This window comes from Gadus chalcogrammus, chromosome 1 (assembly GCF_026213295.1).
Source record: "Gadus chalcogrammus isolate NIFS_2021 chromosome 1, NIFS_Gcha_1.0, whole genome shotgun sequence".
Taxonomy (NCBI): domain Eukaryota; kingdom Metazoa; phylum Chordata; class Actinopteri; order Gadiformes; family Gadidae; genus Gadus; species Gadus chalcogrammus.
Genome location: NC_079412.1, coordinates 527,034 through 548,913, shown reverse-complemented (window position 1 = coordinate 548,913; position 21,880 = coordinate 527,034). Strand labels below are relative to the sequence as shown.

Sequence of the window (21,880 nt, the reverse complement as noted above, 5' to 3'; positions counted from 1 at the left end):
TTCTTGCCACCGAAATCCACAGACTGGTTTTAAACAACATAAATAGATGAAATATGTTACAAGGTTAATTCAACAATTCAATCAACCATGCAATTTAAAATGAAAGACTATTTCAAATTGAATCAACTTTGTAACACTTTTTACAAATACAATCCACGCATATAGCACATTGCACGTGCATTGAGCCCATCAATAGATGTGGGCCCTCAAAGGGCATACTAGATAATTAACAGGTAATATACACGTGCATTAAGTTAACGACATAAACAGATGCCCTTGGGAGGTCGCCACTGTCAGGTGTGAGAGGCCCAGTACACAACTCGACCTCATATGAAATGCTTGAAAAAAGCACAACTGTCTTAGGAGGCTGTGATTCCATACACATGAATGTTTCTATCTATACTATATATATATTTCTATACATTTCTATAGAATGTTGCTAGGGGCATGTGCTCAGCTGTGCCCACTGGGTGGTTGAACGGCGGCGGCTCGCGGCGGCTGAGGTCATCGCGCGGCGGCGGAGGCGGAGCAGACCGCCTCCCTCCACCGCCTCCATTTTGAATAGCGATGTAACGGGGGCTCCGCCGCGTCGTTAGCGTCGACCAGCCCGCTGCACGGTGTCAACAAGCCGCATCCAGACACCCTTCGACATGGACGACCTCTTCAGTCCGCGGAGGTAACTCGGCGAACTCAGAAGTTAGCGTTGTATTCGCGGTAATTCGCCGCCGCGTCGCCATATTACCGCGGTTATACGGGGGACGTCTGCGCGCCTGCGTGGAGCGCTCAGTGTGTCAAATTCGGTGAAGTTATTCGCTAAGACGCTAGCCGAATATCAGCTTACTGTCGTTAGCCGCGGAGCTAGCCACCTCGTTAGCGAAACCAGACCTGTACCAAACCATGGAAAACAATGCATTCCTCCCCGTTCGTGGAACCAAATGTTGTAAAATATACATGCACGATATGTACCGTACATGCATGCACGACTGACGGACATAGCATCCATTAAAGCGAACTAAAATGCTGATTACGGAGTGGATCCGCTGTGGTGGCCGTGTAGGTTATGTCAACAGTCGGGTGGTTAACGTGACATTACCGAGGGGAGACCTCTGATCATTGCACTACAGAGCTAGGGACGATGGTCACTGTGCAACGTGACGTGTTTTTCGTGTTAACAGGCTGTTTGATCGACTGTTTTGAACTAAAGGGTGGAAGTTAATGGCTTTATATAATATATAATATAAAGGCTGTAGATCGAACGGGTCCCCCGTGTCAGAGGAGGGTTTAGGCCACAAACACCAGGCTACTACTGACCGACCCAGTGCTACTGATCTTAACTACAGTGGATCATATCCGGAACACAGTCTACTTGTAGAGTATTGTATGAAATGTGTAATGACGCCTTAAGTTATAACTCACGTTACTACTGAGATCTGGTTTAAAGCCACCTGACAGTGGTGGACGGGGAGTCGGTGTGAAACATCATAAAGGGTCTCAAATGTAGTGACAGTCACCCTGTTAGGATGTTCTCGTCTCCTAGGGGTTTGTAAAAACAATAAATACATTAAAAAAGTAAAACAGTGATTTCCCCCCCCCCTCCAAGTAGCCCTATTCTGACGCTGATGTTTCGATTGTCTTGTTTATGTCCAGGAGCTTGAACAGCACCCAAGGGGAGATACGAGTGGGACCAAGTCACCAGGTGAATTCATAAATCTTAATAATGATCAATCAAAAAGTTAAACAATTAGCTAAATCAAACATTTAACCTGTTCATTAGTAAACAAACCAAAGATGGCCAATAAAAAAAACATGTTTATTAAACATGCATGTGTTATCTAGTCTAGGTAAAGTCATACACTTTTTCCACAAAAATGAACCACATACGCCACATTTGAAAGCTTGACATCCCTGAATGGAAAGGTCTACTAGGTTTGAAATGATCTTTTAAACTCCTCCACAGGTCATTTTGTATTCAGTAACCACTCATATTGAGAGCATTGTAACCTTGCTGGGATTACACCCTTATGAGTGAGGGTTTCTTTGGCTGTATGCAGGCCAAGCTTCCCGAGCTGCAGCCACGGTCAGCCCCTAGCCTCCAGACTCAGACGGAGAGCGAGGAGCTGGTGTGGACCCCGGGAGTCAATGACTGTGATCTACTCATGTACCTGAGAGCGGCAAGGTGAGAGTGTGTTATGAGGCTTTCGTGCAATTGGGTCTACTACGCCGGTATCAATTAACTACTAATACCTGTTGATTGTCCTAATAACATCCTGATTCTTATGGTTATTTTCTAACAAAAACTGGGTCAATAATATTCTAATGTTATAATCATTTCAGAATTATATATACATATATAAAACTTAGTTCTAAGTGATTGCTCGGAAAGATGGATTCTAACCAGAGGATACCCTTTAAGAAGGCCTCCTACAGAACCGTCAGCTAGAAACTGATGACGTTGTCATTGTTGGATCCCCTAGGTAGGCTATAAATCTAGCCTGAAGCGCATTCAAATAGGCCTACATCTATTGCAGTAGGCTTACCTACGGTCATGAACCCTTGTGTAAAAGTGTAAACACACCAGGTTATTGCTCCAACGTCCCGGAACTATTAAAAGTAATGTTAAATGATAAAAAATAAAAAAACATAACTGGGATAACACAAAAAAAACAGTATATATATAATATACATTGATATATGTATACAGTATATAAGGGATGTCCATGGTTAACCTGGTTAACTGATCTTTAACCGGTAAATAAACCGGTTAAAAATAAATTAAATCATCATAATTTCTCTCAGCTCAATTTTTATTGATATTGATACCATTTTCGAGACTTACTTAACAATCCAAGTCTTTATTGATAACACTATTGATACTTTTCTATTATTTTGTTGAAATAGAACTTGCATTATTGCTTTAATTGCTGATAAGATGATCATAGCTCAAGATAGGACGTTAAACAGGTCATAATTCCATCTTTACTATTTATTGTATATTGCTGGGAAAACAAGTTTTCGCCAAAATACCAAATTTCTTTTTTTTTGTGTTGCATTTTAACACAACAATCATATCACTGAGCCGACCTGAACACATCACATATGACACTGTTTGTTACTTTTTTTTCAGATAACTAGGTCTATAACCTGCCGATTTTAACATGGATTAAAAACTGGATTACTACTATTAACTGACGGGACTGAAGCTCGCTGTGGGCATGCATGAACCGTGAACCAACCTGTCGGCGGCTGGCTGTAAACAGCGCCGCGCCTACAAGTGACGTATTAATCGCGCGACTCAACGAATCGATGACCAAATTCGTTGCCAATGCTTTTAGCAATAGATTTTTATGGATTTTATAGATTCGTTGTTGCAGCCCTAGTCTTATTATTGTTTCGTATGTTGGACCTCTCCTCAACGGTAATAGGAAACAAGGAAAAAAATATCTCTTAAACAATATTTGCATGTTTACTAAAAAACTGAAAAGTAAGGTGTAGAAGAAAGGGCGTCCCTGGTCAGGTTCCAGCAGTCAACACCACTAGGCCCGCCGTGACTTTGAACCCCCAGTCTGCCTTTCGCTCCTCGCTATTAAAGGAGACATATTATGGTGTTTTCCCAACAAGTAAACATAGTATTTGAGTTCAAGAAAACATGTTTTTGAAGCTGTTTGCTGGAAATAGCTTTTAGGAGAAAAAAAATCGTATACCGCTATTCCCCTCTGTTTCAGTCCCTTCAGAATGCGCTGTTTCTGGTGTCTGTAGCTTTGATGCAAATGAGCTGCTGCCCATTGACCAATGAGCTGACAGACTGAACCACAGCATAGAGTAAAAGGGATTGTTGCCGTTTGCGGACTCCTGGAGCTCTATATCTATATAATATTATATTATATAATAATAATATTATATACAGGTATTTATATGATCTATTAGGGGTGGGAAAAATAATAGATTCTTCGATGCATCGCGATTCTCGCTGGAACGATTCTGTCTCGATGCAGATAAATTAATAATCAGAATTAAAAAAACATCATTCTGTTCGCCATAGAGGGTTATTTTTGTAATTTTAAAATTATTGAATTTATCTTCAGTGTGTATTTGCCAATCTGATTTGTCTTGTCACGATCGCGATTCAGCCTACGCATAGGCATGCACGCAAACTCACAGCCAGACACAAGTCCTCCTTCTAATTCAAGAGCAGCTTTTCCTTTAATGACAGAAAATAAAGATTAGAAATAAAATAAAACTGAAACCTATTTTCTGCATGCTTCCATATTGTGTTATAATGCAAGCTGCATTGATTATTGCATTGTTCCTAGAAAGTCATATTTGTGACAAAAGATTTCTCTCTTATGAAACATTAGATAAGTTAATTAATCTGTTGATGTCTTTAATGATCATCACAAAAGTAGGAAGTGATTAGCAAACTCTGAGTAGCAAACCCAGATGTATGTACCGTATTTTCCGGACTATACGTCGCTCCCGAGTATTAGTCGCATCAGTCAAAAAATGCTCCATGACGAGGAAAAAAACATATATACGTCGCATCGGTGTATAAGTCGCATTTATTTTTAAACATTTAAACAAGAACGTTTAGTCTGGAGAGACTGAATAAAATTGCAATAGCAATATAGGTGTGTCGGTCCCACTCGCAGTTCTGAGAGTATACCGAATTCAGTGACACCGGGATTCCACCGGACGCGTAGCGCCGCGGTCCTAAACCTGAGCGCACGATCGGGAGGTGGAAGTTTCGCTTTAGATGCCTTCACAAGTCCAGCGGAGGGCTCCAGTTTTCGCCGGCCAAGTCATGCGCTGTGATATGTGTGACAGCTATGTTGCACAACATTGCAGCTAAGGCTGGGGTAGCTTTGGTTGAACCGGAGAACATTGAGGACGATGACGACGAGAATATAATTTATTCGGTGGTGCAGTAGGCTTGCAGCGTTCAGTTGTAGGCCTAATGAATGACGGTGCCATCTTGCGGCCGAAGATTATGTACGCACAATTTTGGCATATAAGTCGCTTCGAAATATAAGTCGCAGGGCAAGCCAAACTACAAAAAAACCGCGACTTATAGTCCGGAAAATACGGTATATATTTTTGAAAATCACGCATGGAAATGTACATAAAAAAGATTGATGCATCGAGATGCATCGATAATCGCTTCAGAATCGAATCGTTGACCTCATAATCGGAATCGAATCGTGAGGTGCCAAGAGATTCCCACCCCTATAATCTATCTAATATCACGGCCAAAAGCTATGTGCGCCTCGGATGATATTATGCATAATAAAGAATGTGTCTGACGTCTCTGGTACTTCCACAAGTAAAGACTCGTAGTGGGGGATATCTCGGCCATGGTTGAGGAAAATTAGGGGGAAGGAACTTTGGCATTGACTCTCTGAAGTCCATGAACCGCGAAATGGAGAAGAAAAGGATTGTACTCCGGGAGCTGAGCTGCCGGACTGCCTCCGAGCTCCCCGCGCCGGAGCTGCCGGCCGCCGTCGAAGCCGTCCGGCCGCAGTCCGGCAGCTCGGGCGGTGTACTCCGGGAGCTGAACTTGCACCGAAGCTAGGTGGCAGCTCCAGCAGACTAGCAGCTCCGGCGGACGAGTAGCTCCGGCTGGGGTAGCTCAGTGGCAGTCCGGCAGCTCAGCTCTGGGAGTACAATCCCTTTCTACTCCATGTCTCCTCCTCCCGACTTCCCTTCGGCGGCCGCTCCGGCGGGGTGAGCTCGGCAACAGAGAAAGGGATTGTACTCCCGGAGCTTAGCTGCAGGGCTAGCGCCGAGTTCCCCCCTCCGGAGCTGCTCATCTGCTGGTCAACAAAATCTTAGCGATGCTCTGATTGGAGGGGAGTGGGGAAGTGGGAGGTAATATTCAAATGTGCCCCCTTCTTACGTAGGAGGGGGTGCCGAAACTGACTCGTTTGTTTGGTAGCTGGAGGCGGGCTGCTTCCAGAAATGTGTATCTCACTCAAAAAATCATCTACAGACTTATTTCAAAGTTTGTATGCGTGTGGGAGCACCATCTACCCACAACACCCCAAATCCCAGGAAAAGTGCTGTTTTCATAATATTTCCCCTTTTAATTGCTTTATTATGGATAGATTTATTGCAGGCTTTGTGTGCTTTGAGGCCATTAGCGTACACAAAACCACCTAATCAATGCAGGCATGGACTACGCACAAACCCGTGCTGGTGAATTAGATTTTCTCTGTCGGTACTTTACACTGAGACGGATCATTCACTTTCATTAACAATTTCAATCCTTCAAACGCCTCTACATTCTCTTAATCGCTGGGGGTTTGGTCGGATTTGTTAGGCCACTTTCAGACTTCATAGATGTAACCTATATCTAATGCCATATTGAATACATATGCTGACGTGAACGGAAGGGCACATTATGGTCATATTGTGAAAAATTAGTCTGTAGAGGCTGTTGGTCATTTAATGAGCTGGACCTTGACTATAGACCGCTGCGGTTCATGCTTTTGGTTCATGCTTGCGTCACCCGTTTGAAGTAATATGAATGATGTGTGTTTGGTCTAAAGGAGCATGGCAGCGTTTGCAGGGATGTGTGATGGCGGCTCGACGGAGGATGGGTGCCTGGCGGCGTCCCGTGATGACACCACTCTCAACGCACTGAACATGGTACAGAACACTTACATAACCTCCCAGACAGGCCTCGGGGGCGCTGGTCCTACTGGTTAGGATGGCCCAATGGATGGATACTTGTCCGAAGATTGATGTGCTTCTAATTGTTTGTTCAACGAGTGCTTTTCTTCTTCTTCCTCTTAAATTCCAGTTGCATGCCAGCCATTACGATGCAGCCAAAGCTCTCCAGCATCTGGTGAAGAAACCAGTTCCAAAGCTGATTGAGAAGTGCTGGTCAGAGGACGATGTGGTGAGCCATCCTCACTCTCTAAACGTATTTAGTTATTAATCTGCTCAAGTCTATTATAAAAGTGTATTATTTATTTTTTAATCAGGTGACTCAATAAGTGGTTAACAATATTGTTTTTTTCTTTCCCTCAATAGAAACGCTTCATCAAAGGCCTTAGGCTTTACGGCAAGAACTTCTTCCGCATTCGAAAAGAGCTTCTGCCCAGCAAAAAGACGGTAATTAAAGTGTTCATTAAGATGGTAACCTCTTTGATACACTTTCCTGCTAGCCGAGTTCATTGATGGAATAACGTCCTGTTTCTGTTTCCAGGGTGAGCTGATCACGTTCTACTACCACTGGAAGAAGACGCCGGAGGCCTCAGGAACCAGAGCCTATCGCCAGCACCGTCGCCAGCCATCTTCACGCAAGGCTAAGACCCGGTCAGCCACGGCCCCCGTCAGCACGCCGTCCCGGTCCCACTCACGTAAGGGAGTCCTCTGATGGGTGGCTTTACTTCGTTCTTGGATGATAGAGTTGGGCTTTGGGTGTGTGTGACTAACTTGCTTAATCTTGGGGGTAGAACAATGATCCTGTTGTCTGATGGTGAGGGCTGAAGTCATGCAGCCTGTGTTTTGCCTTTGCAGTGGACATGAGCTCCGCCAGTGAGGATGACATGGAAAGTGAAGACAGTGAACAAGACTTGAAGCGGTCCACCTGCAGCCACTGTGGCACAACAGGTAAGAGAACACATTATCCGGTTCAGATGGCCATTCACAGATTATTGCTAAAGATCTGTTGTGTTGCGTTAAGAAGCAGCTGGCCGTGAGGTTGCAGATGGCAGCCAACTGAATCCCCCCTTACCCCTCCCTTTCCAGAGGCTATGGTGGCCCTTATTGCTAAAGGAGCCAAAACACTAGCCTCCAAACCAATCAGATTGAACAATCACAATCGAAAAACATCACAAAAACTAAAGCCTCAAAACATGGATGCCTGAATGAATGCATCCTGCAAATGATCATAATGCCTTTCATCCACAAACTGCTATTAAAAAGTGAGACATTATGTTTCAATATTCTAAATCAGTAGGATATTTTGGTGAAAATAGGGAGCATGCTCGGCTTCACTGTTTATATGAGGCGTTAAAAATTCTCAGACGTTAACATATGACAAGTGTGTGTAGCTCTGTCTGAACCTGCAGTTGATTTGGATGTCTGCGTCCGAGAGAGGGTGAGCTTCTGTGACACATAGTATTACACCACTGTGTGTGTGCGTGGATGGTTGGAGCTGCGTCTGAAGCCATGATTGGTTCTGATGCCAGTGTCGGTTAAGTGACTCAGACACACACACACACACATTACACATATAACGCGGCATGTGTAATGTGTGTGTGTGTGTGTGACGACACCGATGTGTGTAACGATTCACCGATACGAATCAGTATCCGGTTGGATTAGAACAGATGCGACTACATCAATACGTGGGCCCCTGAATCGATTTAATATTACCAAGAATCAGCCGATCGATTTAAACGTTGCGACCGGTTTAGCCTGATATCAAGACAGAATTGTCCACTCATTGCGATCCGGAAAACAAAACTTAAGAATGCGGGCGGATCCGTGAGTGTGTTTGTGTATGTTTGCGTGAGCGCCCTGCGTCCCCGTGCACGTCCTGCGTCTCGCGATCAGGGAACAACCAGAATTGTGAGTGTGCGAATAACATCCATATGTCCGAAAAGGGTGAAACGATTTTCAGTGCACCAGCGAATCAGAAATCAAACGTGTCGAAGGCCTTTGGGTCTTATAAGAAGGAGGGGAATATTGACAAAAGCTTCACTTTTTTTATTTAAATTGTGTAGGACAGCAACGAAGTCTATAAATAAACAAATAAATAGACATGTAGTTCTAAATTTATAAATGTGTCTTCCCTTTTTCCCCATGCCATAAAGAAATAAATATAAAAACCTAAGATTCCATGGTCCATATATATATTTGAAAGTAGGCAATGTCTCTTTTATAGAAGGCTTATTTTAATTAATAGAAAATGAATGTGTTAACGTTAAACAAATATTCATATTTTCAAAACGCACCGGATCGTTAGAACATTTAATCGAATCACATCGAATGGTTTGATATTAAAATGTATTGTCCCTGAATCGTATCATAGCTAGGGGTGGGAATCTCTTGGCACCTCAAGATTCGATTCCGATTATAAGGTCAATGATTCGATTCTAAAAAACGATTATCTATGCATCTGGATGCAACAATTTTTTTTTTGCGCATTTACATGCGTGATTCTCAAAAAAAAAAATATATACATTCTTTCTTTTCTATGTCATTGAAGAAAAAGCTGCTCTCCAATTAGCAGGAGTTATTTTGTCTGGCTGTGAGTTTTCATCCATGCTATGCGTAGGCTGAATCCCAATCGTGTCAAGACAAATCAGATTGGCCAATACACACTGACGACAGGGTTGCCGCGGTGTGGACATTTTCACACCAAGTAATACGCTCGTGTCAACACCGGTATTACCGGTATAAACGGTATTAACTTTGAAACTATAGGTCAACCGCCATCTTCTCCGTCAACTCCCTCTCACACTCAGCGGCTGGCAGCGCGCCAATTCTCGGCGTCTTATAACGTTCTATATATAATAGTATGATATAATTTTATATATCATAATATCACGGCCAAAAGCTCTGTGCGGCTCCGGATGGCCGTAGCGCGGGGAGCTCACGTAGGGATTGGGCTTCGCGGGGGTTGTTTACCGGCGTTGCTATGGTAACCGGTCTTGTAAGGAAGCACGTAAATTCTCGGCGCGACAATTTTCCCGCACAGAGCAGAACTGTGGCCTATTCTAGACATTATAACTCTCTTAATTATATTTTGTTCATTTTTACTCAATTTTTTTTTATTACTGAAAAAAAAAACAAAAAAAAAACTCGGTGTTGCCGGTGTGCATCACCGAGTAATCGGTGTTGGCCTCAACACCGGTAACACTGGTAATACCGTATACCGCGGCAACCCTAACTGACGATAAATTAAATAATTTAAAAATGACTAAAATTATCCCTCTCTGGCGAACAGAATGTTGCAGCAGGCAAACAAATTAAAAAAAACAAATGTAGCTGAAGGTGGTGTTTGGAGGTCAGAGGGTTTCAGATCCACTCTTGGTCAGAGTACGTAACGGCAGAGCTTCAATATAAAGCGGGGCACACACTAAAGTAGATTATCACAGACATGAATATAATCATAACTTAAGGCATTTGAAGAAATATACCGTCTTTTTGCTGTCGTCCTTTTTAACCTAATGCTGCAAGACCGACAACCTATCTGCTAACAATTAGTTTGGAGCCAAGGAAATGTTCAGTAAATTACGACTAGCAGTCTTCCTTAAATTGGGGGGGATCAGAGTTGTGAAAAGCGGCGTGTTTTGACCTCTTGTTTTATAAGTCTTATGCCCCTTTTCCATCGGCGGGTACGCTTCGGACTAGGGATGGCCACGAGTAGTAAATTCCAAACTCGAGTGATCGAATGAATTCCTCGAGGATCAATCGAGTACTCGTTTAATCAAATCTATTTTTAGAAGGCAACGCATCTAAAGCAGTTATAGGCCCAATGATGAACGGCAATATTACCAACCAAACATGTAATGCTTATTCTCAATCAAAACAGTCCGAGTTATCAGAGTATTGATTATTTATTTTTGCACACGTTCAAAACACATTTTCCTTACAAAAACAAATGTGCGTCTCACAATTTAAATCACGTCGAACAAAGGCCTGTAACGGTTTTAAAAAAATACGAAACAAGTAGCCTAACCATTGCAAATAATTTAAAGCTGCAAATAAAACAGGTTTTTTTGCAGCTGGGGGGGTTGGTGGCAGTACGGCAGCTCAGCGCCCGGATTCCAATCCCTTTCTCTTCCATGTTGCAGTTCAATATGGACTTCGGAGAGTCAAGGTCAAAGTTCCTTTCCCCCAATTCATCTCAACCATGGCCGAGATAACCCCCACTACGAGACTTTACTTGTTGTGGAAGTACCAGAGACATCAGACGCAGTCTTTATGATCATAATATCATCCACACATAGCTTTTGGCCGTGATATTAGATATAATAATATATATATTAGTGTTGGGCCGTTATCGGCGTTAACGCGAAACTTTTATCGCGCGATAAAAAAAATATCGCCGTTAATCTATTTTCAAACACTTCCTTGGTCGGACCCATCACGTGACTGAACTAACCAATCAGAAGCTAGAATTTGGACAGAGGTAAACGTGAGGGAATCAGAGAGGCAGATTCAACAGAATATCCTGACTGTGTTAAATATGTAAGAAATAATTGTAACATAAATATGTAAATGATTAACTGACTAAGCATTGTAAGTACATTTCTAGCAAATTAACTCCAATATAAATTATATTAATTTATTCTACAACTTTCAAATATTTAACTTCTAAACCTTACATTATTATGGATTATTACACGGCTCTTCTCAATGCTGTAGACTGCTCCATTCACTTGCATGGGACTTCCCAACGTTCAGCTGTCAATTATTTTTGTTTATGCTCCGTTCACTTGCATGGGCACTTCACAACTTCCGGCGGTGAATTATATTTGATAATTCACCGTTGCCAAGTGTGTATATATATATCTATATCTATATAGATATAGATATAGATATAGATATATATGAGAGAGCTCCAGGAGTCGGCAAACGGCAACAATCACTTCTCCTCAATGCGGTGGTTGACTCTGATAGGTCAATGAGCAGCAGCTCATTTGCATTAAAGCTACAGACACCAGAAACAGCGCATTCTGAAGGGACCGAAACGGAGGGGAATAGTAGTAGGCGAGATTTGTTTTTTCCCAAAACCTATTTCCAGCAAATGACTTCAAAAACACGTTTTCTGGGACTCGTATACTATGTTTACTTGTTGGGAAAACACCATAATATCTCTCCTTTAAAAGTAGAATATTTCAAAAAGTATAAAGTTAAAAATATTTATGGATGTATGGACTCAGACCTTTGTGACAGATGTTGAATGGAATCGATCTCGGTAGTTTTGGCCACATTAATGGCACAAGTTTGGTCGATAGAAGAATGACGGAAATGGGATATCAAGATTGTGCCTTCCTATGCACAATAATAAGAGATGTCATGATGCAGACATTTAGTTGACATTCTTTCCCATGTTATTGATTAAACAAAAGAAAGTGTTATCTATAAAAGTACTATATCTACAGTAATTGCTGTGGGGAGGAACTCGTTGTCTTGGTCTCGGTTAAGGCTTCCATGTAAGGCGGGTCATACATCAGATGGTCCCAGGGGAACCGCCTAATGCAAAGTCAACATACAAAGATTAGATCTGAGGGCTTCTGTGTTTAGTGTGTGGCAATGGATAAATGTTTTGGGCAGTGCTGGTGGTTGATGCTCCCTGTCACTGTATGGCGGTGACAGGGAGCGCTGTCACTGGTAAAGCGCTCCCTGTCGGCTTCAGTTCCGCTTAAGACAGCTTTGAGCAGAGTACTACTTAATACAAAAGAGGTTTGTACAGTCTGCGTAGTTTCAATGAAATCAAGATTATAGGCAACTAGCGCTGTTCAAGAACATGAAAGAAAAGACACACACACACACACACATGCTATTCTGGAGGACCCACCTCCAGGAAAGGAAAAAAGGCAGATTTGGTTATCTTCCTTCAGAAGTAAAATAGTGCTTGAGGCCCTTTCGCTGCTCAGGTGCATGCGTACCTCATCCCTGTTGCTCCATGCCACTGTCTTTTCTTTGGCTGTTTATTGTTAATAATATTTTATTATTGAGTTTACTGTACATTTCCATTTTCACCATATTATAGGGGCTATACTTTTTTTCAAAACATTGTACAATGTTGATGCTGGAAAAACAATGTAAATCTTGTCATTGTTAATTCGTCACCAATAAGAGTAGCGTTAAAGAACGGGAACGATAAGCACTATCGATAAGAGTAATAGCATCGTTAAACCCTTAACGATACCCCTCCTTATGGAGGTGTTAACGATGGTGCCCCCTTCCCTCCCGCCCCCTGCAGCCTCTAAGGACTGGCACCCCGCGGGGGGTCGTGTCAGCACCGTGCTGTGCGCCACGTGCCACGTCTACTTCAACAAGCATGGCCGCCTCCCAGCCGCTCAGAAACCGGCGGACCCTCCGTTCATGTTCAAACCTGTGAAGGAGGAAGACGAGGACTCCAGCGGGAAGCACGGGATGAGGACGCGACGGAGCAGAGCAGCCGTAAGTCTCCAAACACCACCACACCCCCCACTCTGTACCGTCACTCCTGGTCCAACCATGAGGACTTAAACAAGTCTTCATGGTTGGGCCAGGAGTGATGATTTGGATTGGAATTGTGTCTCTCTGTCAGAGCTGCAATGCTATGCAAGACAGCGTTAATGCAAATGCTGTTTGACTGTTTACTGAGAGAATGTTTTTCCATAAACTGATTTATGTCACAATGTTTAAAGCTACGGTGGGCAATTTCTTGAAAGGTACAGTGTGTAGAATTGACCGGCATCTGAACGGGCCTGAAATGGAATTTAAAGTTAATAAATAGGTTTGGTATAACCCCTTGAAAATAGGAATCGGGTACTCTAGAATGAACCATTTACATAATTATTTTTCCCGTGTTCTTACATGAGGGCCTCCATGTTGCACCGCCATGTACATCCATGTACAGTAGCCCAGAACAGACAAACATCTATAGAGTGTTTTTAATGAAATTAAAATAATGTGATTGTGAAGAGTTGTAGGAAGGTGAGGGCCAGACAGACGCTTAACCCTCTCTCGGACATCAAAATCAACCACTGGCGAGACGGAAATCCTTGCATCTTTATACACACCATGGCATTATAATCTGGGTGCCCAAGCTTAACCCCTTTCTCGGACACGCCTCTTTAAAGCCTAGGGAAGCTGAGCATGTTCCGTCCTACAAATAAAATATGCAGTATATTTGGAGGATTCAATGGGCGTCATGTTATCAAAAGCAAACAATATTCACATGCTGCAATGCAAGCTAAGGGTTATCGAGGTGAATGATTGATGCATATAACAGATAGCCATGATGATATGTCTATGAATGTAGTTTACTACCGGAGGCAGTGTGTGAATAGACTTAAACAGGCTGGCACGTCCACCATGTCCTACAACATGAACAGAAACCACGGTTGCTCTGATCAAGATACCGTGTTGGCTCAACTAAGGCTAAAGCCGTCATGAATTAACCTCTGTGCGCTAAACAACATTTAGCTTTTTCCACAGAACCCGAATCGCTGTGTATGTGTACAGTCCAATTTAGCTCCGTGATTGATAATTATATAATTATTGACACACAGAGCAGCGCCAGGTGAAGATAACGTGTTATCCTAGTTTTCTCCAATGTACACATATCAATGTGTTTAACCTGTATTTGGTATAGTCTATGTGCGTCACACCCACCCCGGAGCTCCACTGGCCACTCTGTTTTTTAATCAGCTTTTCACTCTAGAGCTGGCAGGAAAAGCAATATTAATGTCCTATCCATCGGGTATCCGGTTCAATTGCATTTTAGTTAGGCTGTGGTTTAGGGCAGGCTACTTTGAAATCCACCTATTGAGTATATATTATTATATTGTATTATATTGTATATTGGCCCAAACGATGGCTCTATAGAGAGGAGTGCTGTTGGCCGACCATCTCCCGGGCAGATATACAGCGCTAGACTCACGAGACTCTTATAAACGTTCCCCGTGTCACATCGGTGTATTTCAGATTGTTGAATATACAATATCTTGGTTTTTCAATTTAAATCAACAAATGAAAATTCTTCCTTCAAGCTGCATTAAGTACCGCTGAGGTCGGTGATCCTTTTAATAGACCACCACAGCAGCAGTACGCTGCTATAAATGTCACCTTCAGTTCTGATGTGAAAAATGACTACAAAACAATTCTCAATTACAATGTTTTTGTCAGTGTTTATGGTTAGCTTGACGGGGACTCAAGTTTGAAGCCCTAGTTCAGATATCAGGTCAACTAATGACTAATTAGTTGACAAATGACCGTTCAAATGTTTCATCTTGGATCCAGCTGTCGTCTCTGAGGAGCGGTCACAGGAGATTGACCGGCTCTCCTACCAGCGAGGAGCAGCAGTCCAGCAGCCAGCCCTCTCCCAGCGGGGCCAGCTCAGTTTCCAACGCCTCCAGGACCTCTTCCACCGACAGCAAGAGCGACTCCACCAAGAGGCCAAACAAGGTGGGGAAACCTCCGTCCATAAACCCTGACTCTCACACCCTGTCCCCTATACTGATGTGGATCTGCTTTCGGGCCTTTTGTGGACGCTTGTAATGAGGCTAGATATTTTATTCTTTCTTCTTGGGGCTTTTGCAGAGTTCTTCACGTTTTAAAAGGGAAAGGACATTTAACTAGTTAGAGGTGTTGGGGAGAGAGTAGAACGGACCGTGTCAATTATCCGAACGTACATGTCCTTTAAGAGATTGGATAATGGCCGGAGCATGGCTGAATCCGCTACCCTAGGTGGCGCTGTAGCCCTTTCAACAAGTGGTTATAGAGCCAATTCCGGTTGACCTCTATAACAACAAACACAGGTGGCATTCGAGACAGATGTTTTCAGCAGACAGTTGTCAGGTCACTTTGGGTCCATGTCATTTCTCCGACGCTCCATTGTTCCTACCTCTCGGTCGTATGCGGACTCCTCCGAGCGTCGGAGAAATGACATGGACCCAAAGTGAACTGACAGCTGTCCCGCATACGGCAACAATCCCTTTCTCCTCCATGTAGCGTTTCAATCTTGACTTCAGAGAGTCAAAGCCCAAATTCCATTCCCCCAATTTCTTCGCCACCATGGCCGAGATACGAGTCTTTGTTGTGGAAGTACCAGAGAGTCAGAGAACCTGACGCAATTTATAATATCAGAGAATAGCCCCGTCTGTTCGGTCGCGGCGCAATGAATGAATAAAGATCGTATACACGTCAGGAGAAAAAAACGTTTATTTTGACAGATGTGCCCGAAGTTACTACTTTACAGCCTTGTTGATGACCAACGTTTAAGAAAACATGTACTTTTAATTCAGCCTTGGGTGAAAAGCGTAGTGTGTACTGGATGCATGTTGATGATGATACACTTCTTATAGGGGGTAATGGCATGACGCCGGCTTCCTCCATCTTCTGCGTCACCTTTTTAAACAAATCTGTTTCTCGTTTTCTGACGGCGACAACCATAAACATATAAAGAAATAATTAAATATTTTTATTTATAAAGAAATAAGAATTGTTTCTATGTCTATGGCGACAACAACACGACTACCTTCTACTTCCGGCTCACGGCCCCAGGCCTCAAGATCTCCAGCATGCGCCGAATGCGAAATCCGACGCGGGTTTACATGCAGGTAGAAACCGGACTATGATCGAGTTATCTAGATGTTCTTATCCGATCTCGCTTGTCGGTTCATGTACTGATTTCGGTCCGAAGCAGATTGGGTAAAGGTGTTTACATGCATTTTAAAAGTCTGGTTGAGGTCTTATTTGATTCTTTATCCGATAATGACTGCATGTAAACACACTGATTGTAGCAAATATTGTGATTCATTTGTTTATTGAATCTCCTTTTGACTAGCTTCTCTTCTGAAGTTAGTCAAAGTGTTATAATAATAATGATAATAATGATAATAATAATAATGTCGTTTATTTATACAGCGCTTTTCTAAACAGAGCTACAAAGTGCTTTACAGATAAAAAGAAAGAAAGCAAAACAACTAAACAAAAATAAATGTATAAGAACATTTGTATCACAGGTCTTTTTATTTCTTTTCCTTTTTTTACAATTATGTAACAAAAAATACACGGATGAACAAGTGAGTCTTAATGAGGGAGTTAAAAAATGTCAATGAATCAGCTAACCTTATTTGCTCAGGCAATGCATTCCAAAGCTTTGGGGCTAACACAGTAAAATACCTGTCCCCTGTAGCAGCAAGCTGGGACTCAGGAATAGTTAGTAAACCTTTGCCTGAAGACCTTAATGTGCGAGTAGGACAATAGGGCACTAGCATTTCTGAGATGTAACTAGGAGAAAGGCCATGGAGCGCTTTAAAAGTTAGCAATACAATTTTAATTCTCAATTATCTGACAAATTGGCAGCCAGTGAAATAATGCAAGAATTGGAGTAATGTGTGGAGCCTGGCAGCAGAATTCTGTACTATTTGAAGCCTAAGTCTGGACTTTTGGGTGAGGCAAGTGAACAGCTGATCACCAACAGGCGAAAAACCGCACAGGTGTAATTCTAGGCAGAGCGCAGCGCAGAGGCAGACGCCCCGTCTTTAAAAAGACGCAGTAAAAGTTAGAACATTTTAAATAAACAATCAAAATAAAAAGGTGATCAATAACTGTAGCTAAACTAAACAAATGCATAATAATCAATGTAAAAATATCAGGAATAAAATATTAAATATAAAAAGTTAGGTCGCTGATACGTTACGCATCGTCATGGTGAGAGGCTTTAGGCTTCAGCAAAGATTCAAATCTAGAGCTGTTGATCTTCTGATTATATTGGAATTTGTAACGCTCAAATTGTACCTTTTTACAATGCCATTTCCACTATTAAACATCAGCGAGTAGCCAAATCTAAGTACTGTAGACGTTCTTCTAATTAAAGGGATACTTCACCGATGGAGATTTGAAGGTTAATGAAGTAAATAATCATATGTATTATAAATGTGCAAAAATAATTGAAATCGGTACACCTGGCCTGAGAAAAGGCAGAAAGTGTCTGGCTCAAAAGCAAGACATCCTCCAACTACCACAGTGCATTGCTCTCGCTGCACCGCCTGCCTGTTTCCGTTTGGTGGGGGAAGGACCCATGGTCCTAGCGCGAGTGTTATCACGAGCAAACTTTATGCAAACATATCCCTGTGATATGTTGACTAGTTCTAGACTTTAGACGTTTTTTCAAACGCATCATTTGTATATTACTGTACAGCATAAAAACATCTGCTAATTACAGTAGCTCAGCATATCAAGTATTTGTACTCAACCTTTTCTCCCCAGTTTAAATAAGTGTTTGTCTTATACAGTAGGCCTACTTTAGTATAACAGCACTTGGTTTGGTAAACAGATCACAACAACCAACATGAATTTAAAGTTTTATTCGTGAAAAAATATGAACTATTTACAAAAATAAAACGTGTAGTGTGCGTTTGCTAGAGTCAAAATAGTCACAGCTCATCTTCAGCATCTACTGTCTCCTGGAAGCCACGGTACTGCCCATCTTTTGCTGGGTAATTAGCTCTGATGGCCTGGACAACACAGGAAGCCGATACTGTCTAAGAAAGGAAGAGCAACATTAGCAAAGCAAGATAAATTATGCCTTGAGTAGCCTATACAGAATTACACAGACTTTAAGCTAATGTAACGTAGCCTATGATCTGCCAATAAGATCGGCTACTTTTGGATAAATACATTGTCATGTTCCCCGGGACTCAAAACTATGTAGCCAATGTTTTAGTAAAAAAACAAACACTTACTCTATGCTCAGACGTCTGTTTCTCACAGCGAGCTTTGGCTGGCGTTTCCAGTACACTATCTGGGTCCGGAAATGTTTATCCAATACCCAACTGTTCAGATTTGGCGTAAAGCCTGGGGTGTGAAACTCGGGTGATCGACAACACACGTCCGTGTCATCCTCCGATTCTGTGATTTCGTCCTGAAGAAATTGGCACCGCTGGAATTCTCGGCAGCGGACAGACTCTTGTTCTGTGTCCATTGGCGCACAGTGATAGCACAGGCACCACCAATCCGCCCCAGCTCGAGCCATTGTGGGCTCTTCGTCTGCGGCAGGCAGGTCGTCTGCCTCGGCTGTAGCGACGGCAGCTTCAGCCGCCTCCTGTTCCTCCATAGCCCTCAGCTGCTCGTCGCTATATTGTGGCTCATAAAGGTAGCCACAAACGTCTGTTTCTACCATAACTTCTTCAAAATCCCAATCCTCCATATTGTGTCCGTCTGCATATTCAGTACCTTCGGCCATGTTTTCTAACGCACTGGCACAGATCTGTGATAGGTCTGTTATTGCATTAGGTCTCACCCCCTATGGGCGGATTTGAAAGGGTGTGACTAGTGCTTGTAGTCTCAATAGAAATCCCCCCTATTGTATTTCCTTCTGGCAATGACGTAAAATTACGATTTTTGCGTCATTGCCAGAAAGAAGTGTAAGAGGTAAATACGTATTTCTCCCGTCTCAGGGGAAAATTAGATAGTGTTGCATGACCATTCAAAAGTATGACTTGGTTTCTAACAATGCAAAGCTTAATGCAAGTGGGTGGAGTGTTCCTTTAACTTTTTGAATGTACCCTCGGAAACGTATCGAAAAACCAACGTCGGGAAAATATGAAGGAAAAATAAAAAAAGACATTGTTGATCCTTTTTCGCTCCACAAACATTCATCCATTCTGAAAAGCAAACGTATTCTAATTTCTTAGCGGTGAATGGTGTGTGTTGCTGGTCAGCAGATAGATATCGCGCCCCAATTCCCTATGTGATGTAATGTTAAATAATGTAAGTAGGGATTTGCATCTCCTTGTAACTGAGATCGTTTCCTCCTCATGTCGCCGGTCAGAAGCTCAAAGAAGAGGTTCTGTTACCAAAGACCACCAAGCGAGCAAGGGAGGTGGTGGCCCAGGAGACTGATGAGCTCAGCAAAATGACAGCCAAAAAGCCCAAGACCCAGGTAAGAAGTTATATATATATATATATACATCTACATATACATGGCTGAAAGGAAAGCCCTACAGCGAGTGGTGAAAACTGCTCAAAAAATTATTGGCACAACACTCCCTGTCATCGCTGACCTTCATCACTCACGGTGTCTGCGGCGTGCTTACAACATCATCAAGGACCACACACACCCCAGTCACGTACTGTTCTCTGTACTACCATCGGGGCGACGTTACAGGAGCCTCAGGGGTCCAACCAGCAGGCTCAGAAATTGCTTCTTTCATAGCACCGTAACACTACTCAACACAAAGGCCCCGCCACTGCCTCTGCCCTGCCCCGCCCCCCTCTCCTTTTGAACATGGACTATGGACTATCAGACTACCTCTGACATCTATGCACTTTATTAATGCCCTTCAACAATACACTTTACTTTATATGATCATACTGCTTCTATTTATGATATGGATGGTCTGATTGCTCATAACTCTATGCACTTTAATAATGGCAGTGTTTCCCATACATAGACCAATGTGTGGCGCAGCGCCACAGAATCAACAAATTGATTCTGCTTTTTCTTCCTTTTTAGCGATTTTTAAATCTAAATATCGTTCCGTTCATTAATCTCCGCGTAGCACTCTTTCTCCCTGTCATTCTCATTCACACACACACACACACACACACAGACAAGCGTGCATACATGCCAATGGTGCGCGGGTACACTACCACTTATTGGATAAACCCGCATATCATACATGCACACGCACTGACAGCGGATTCGCCCGCGCCTACAAAGGCAAACCCGAAGCAGTGGAAAATGTAAGGGATATTGCATAGAACGCCGGTCATTAACGGGAAAGTAAACCCTGTGTTGTACACTTCTTTCTTATTTTTGATAACCGTTCTGCTGTTGGTTTCATGGCACATAACACGTCGGTTCTTTGACGTCTCTGGTATTTCCCCAACGAGACTGTAGTCGGGATTATCTCTGCCATGGTTGAGAAATAATTGGGGGAAAGGAACTTTGGCTTTGACTCCCTGAAGTACATGCACTGCGACATGGAGGAGAAAGGGATTGTTGCCCTTGATTGTCTCCCGCCGGAGCCCCACTGCCCACTGCCGTGAGGCACCACCACCGCGAAGCACCACCGCCCGGCAGCGGGCAGCGGGCAGCGGGCGGTTCAGTCTACTTCAGATTGATGTGGGCGTGGAAGAACCAGAGACGTTGGAGAACCCGATGCAGTCGTTTGAGATTCATAATATCGTCTGTAGGCGCACACAGCTTTTGGCCGTGATAATATATATTAAATGGTTCTGATATCTACGTATAATGTGATATTATTTAGATACAGAGCTCAAAGACCCCCGCCGGAGCACCCGGAGTTGTCTAGAATACTTACAGAACACGGCCAAAGGCTGTGTGCGCCTCGCCATTGCGATATATCCACTGTAAACAGAGCGCATGGGACCGTGGCCAAAAGCTGCTCAGGGCCACACCCCCACCCTCTTCCTTGACCCGCCTCTCTCCTCGTCATTTGCATTAAAGCTACTGACAAAGAAACGGCGCATTTGGGGAAAGCTCAATGTGCGACTGGCTCGTAGTGGCTGTAATTCTGCACCACGGCAGAATTTCGGGAACGTATTCAAATGCTGTGGGTGGGGCCCACTAATATCTATATTAAAGCATCCATAATGTAGCATGCCATGGGACCTTTATGCTTTAACTAACTCTAACTACACCAGCCGTACAGTTCTGTATGGCTGGTGTAGATGTTATCTTCTAAAAGGGCAGCCAACGTGTCCGTGTTCATGCATGGTTTTTGGACACTTCTCAAACCGTGCCGTTTCTGTAAAACTGTTGCGTTACCAGGCGAGGACTGCTGCCTTTCTCTATGCTTATTATTCAGTTGTCGTATTGTACACATATCAACACGTGGTGAGCTCAGATTAATTCACCATTAATTCACCATATAATAATAACCGGTATAATAATCAGTGCATTAAATGAGAAATGAAATACAAACTCTTACGTGTCATTCAAAACCATTATTGTGGTAAATTCCATTAACTATTCAACATATTCATACCAGTACACGGTATCTGCAGGTGCCCAAAGTTGAGCTCAATGTACCCACCCCTTAAAGGGGTGATATCATGCCACCAGGTTTGAGTGTGATGAGCCATTACAAGCCGTTTTGAAAATCCAGTGTTTCCTCCAGCACTGTATGATTAAGGCCTTGAAAAAATAGGGCCCCACCTTTACTACTTCTATAGATTA

At 42.9% G+C, this 21,880-nt stretch overlaps 1 protein-coding gene across 1 annotated transcript in view; it reads left to right on the top strand.

The window, feature by feature from the left end:
• Nucleotides 1–497: 497 nt before the first annotated feature.
• Nucleotides 498–21,880, top strand: part of rereb (arginine-glutamic acid dipeptide (RE) repeats b) — a 32,659-nt gene continuing 11,276 nt past the window's right edge. Inside the window, exons 1-11 of the mRNA XM_056600486.1 lie at nucleotides 498–676; nucleotides 1,648–1,696; nucleotides 2,052–2,176; nucleotides 6,543–6,642; nucleotides 6,797–6,895; nucleotides 7,030–7,110; nucleotides 7,205–7,358; nucleotides 7,519–7,611; nucleotides 12,944–13,143; nucleotides 14,971–15,135; nucleotides 19,508–19,618. Coding sequence (XP_056456461.1) covers nucleotides 651–676; nucleotides 1,648–1,696; nucleotides 2,052–2,176; nucleotides 6,543–6,642; nucleotides 6,797–6,895; nucleotides 7,030–7,110; nucleotides 7,205–7,358; nucleotides 7,519–7,611; nucleotides 12,944–13,143; nucleotides 14,971–15,135; nucleotides 19,508–19,618 — 1,203 coding nt within the window. The 5' untranslated portion in view covers nucleotides 498–650. The remainder of the gene's footprint in view (nucleotides 677–1,647; nucleotides 1,697–2,051; nucleotides 2,177–6,542; nucleotides 6,643–6,796; nucleotides 6,896–7,029; nucleotides 7,111–7,204; nucleotides 7,359–7,518; nucleotides 7,612–12,943; nucleotides 13,144–14,970; nucleotides 15,136–19,507; nucleotides 19,619–21,880) is intronic.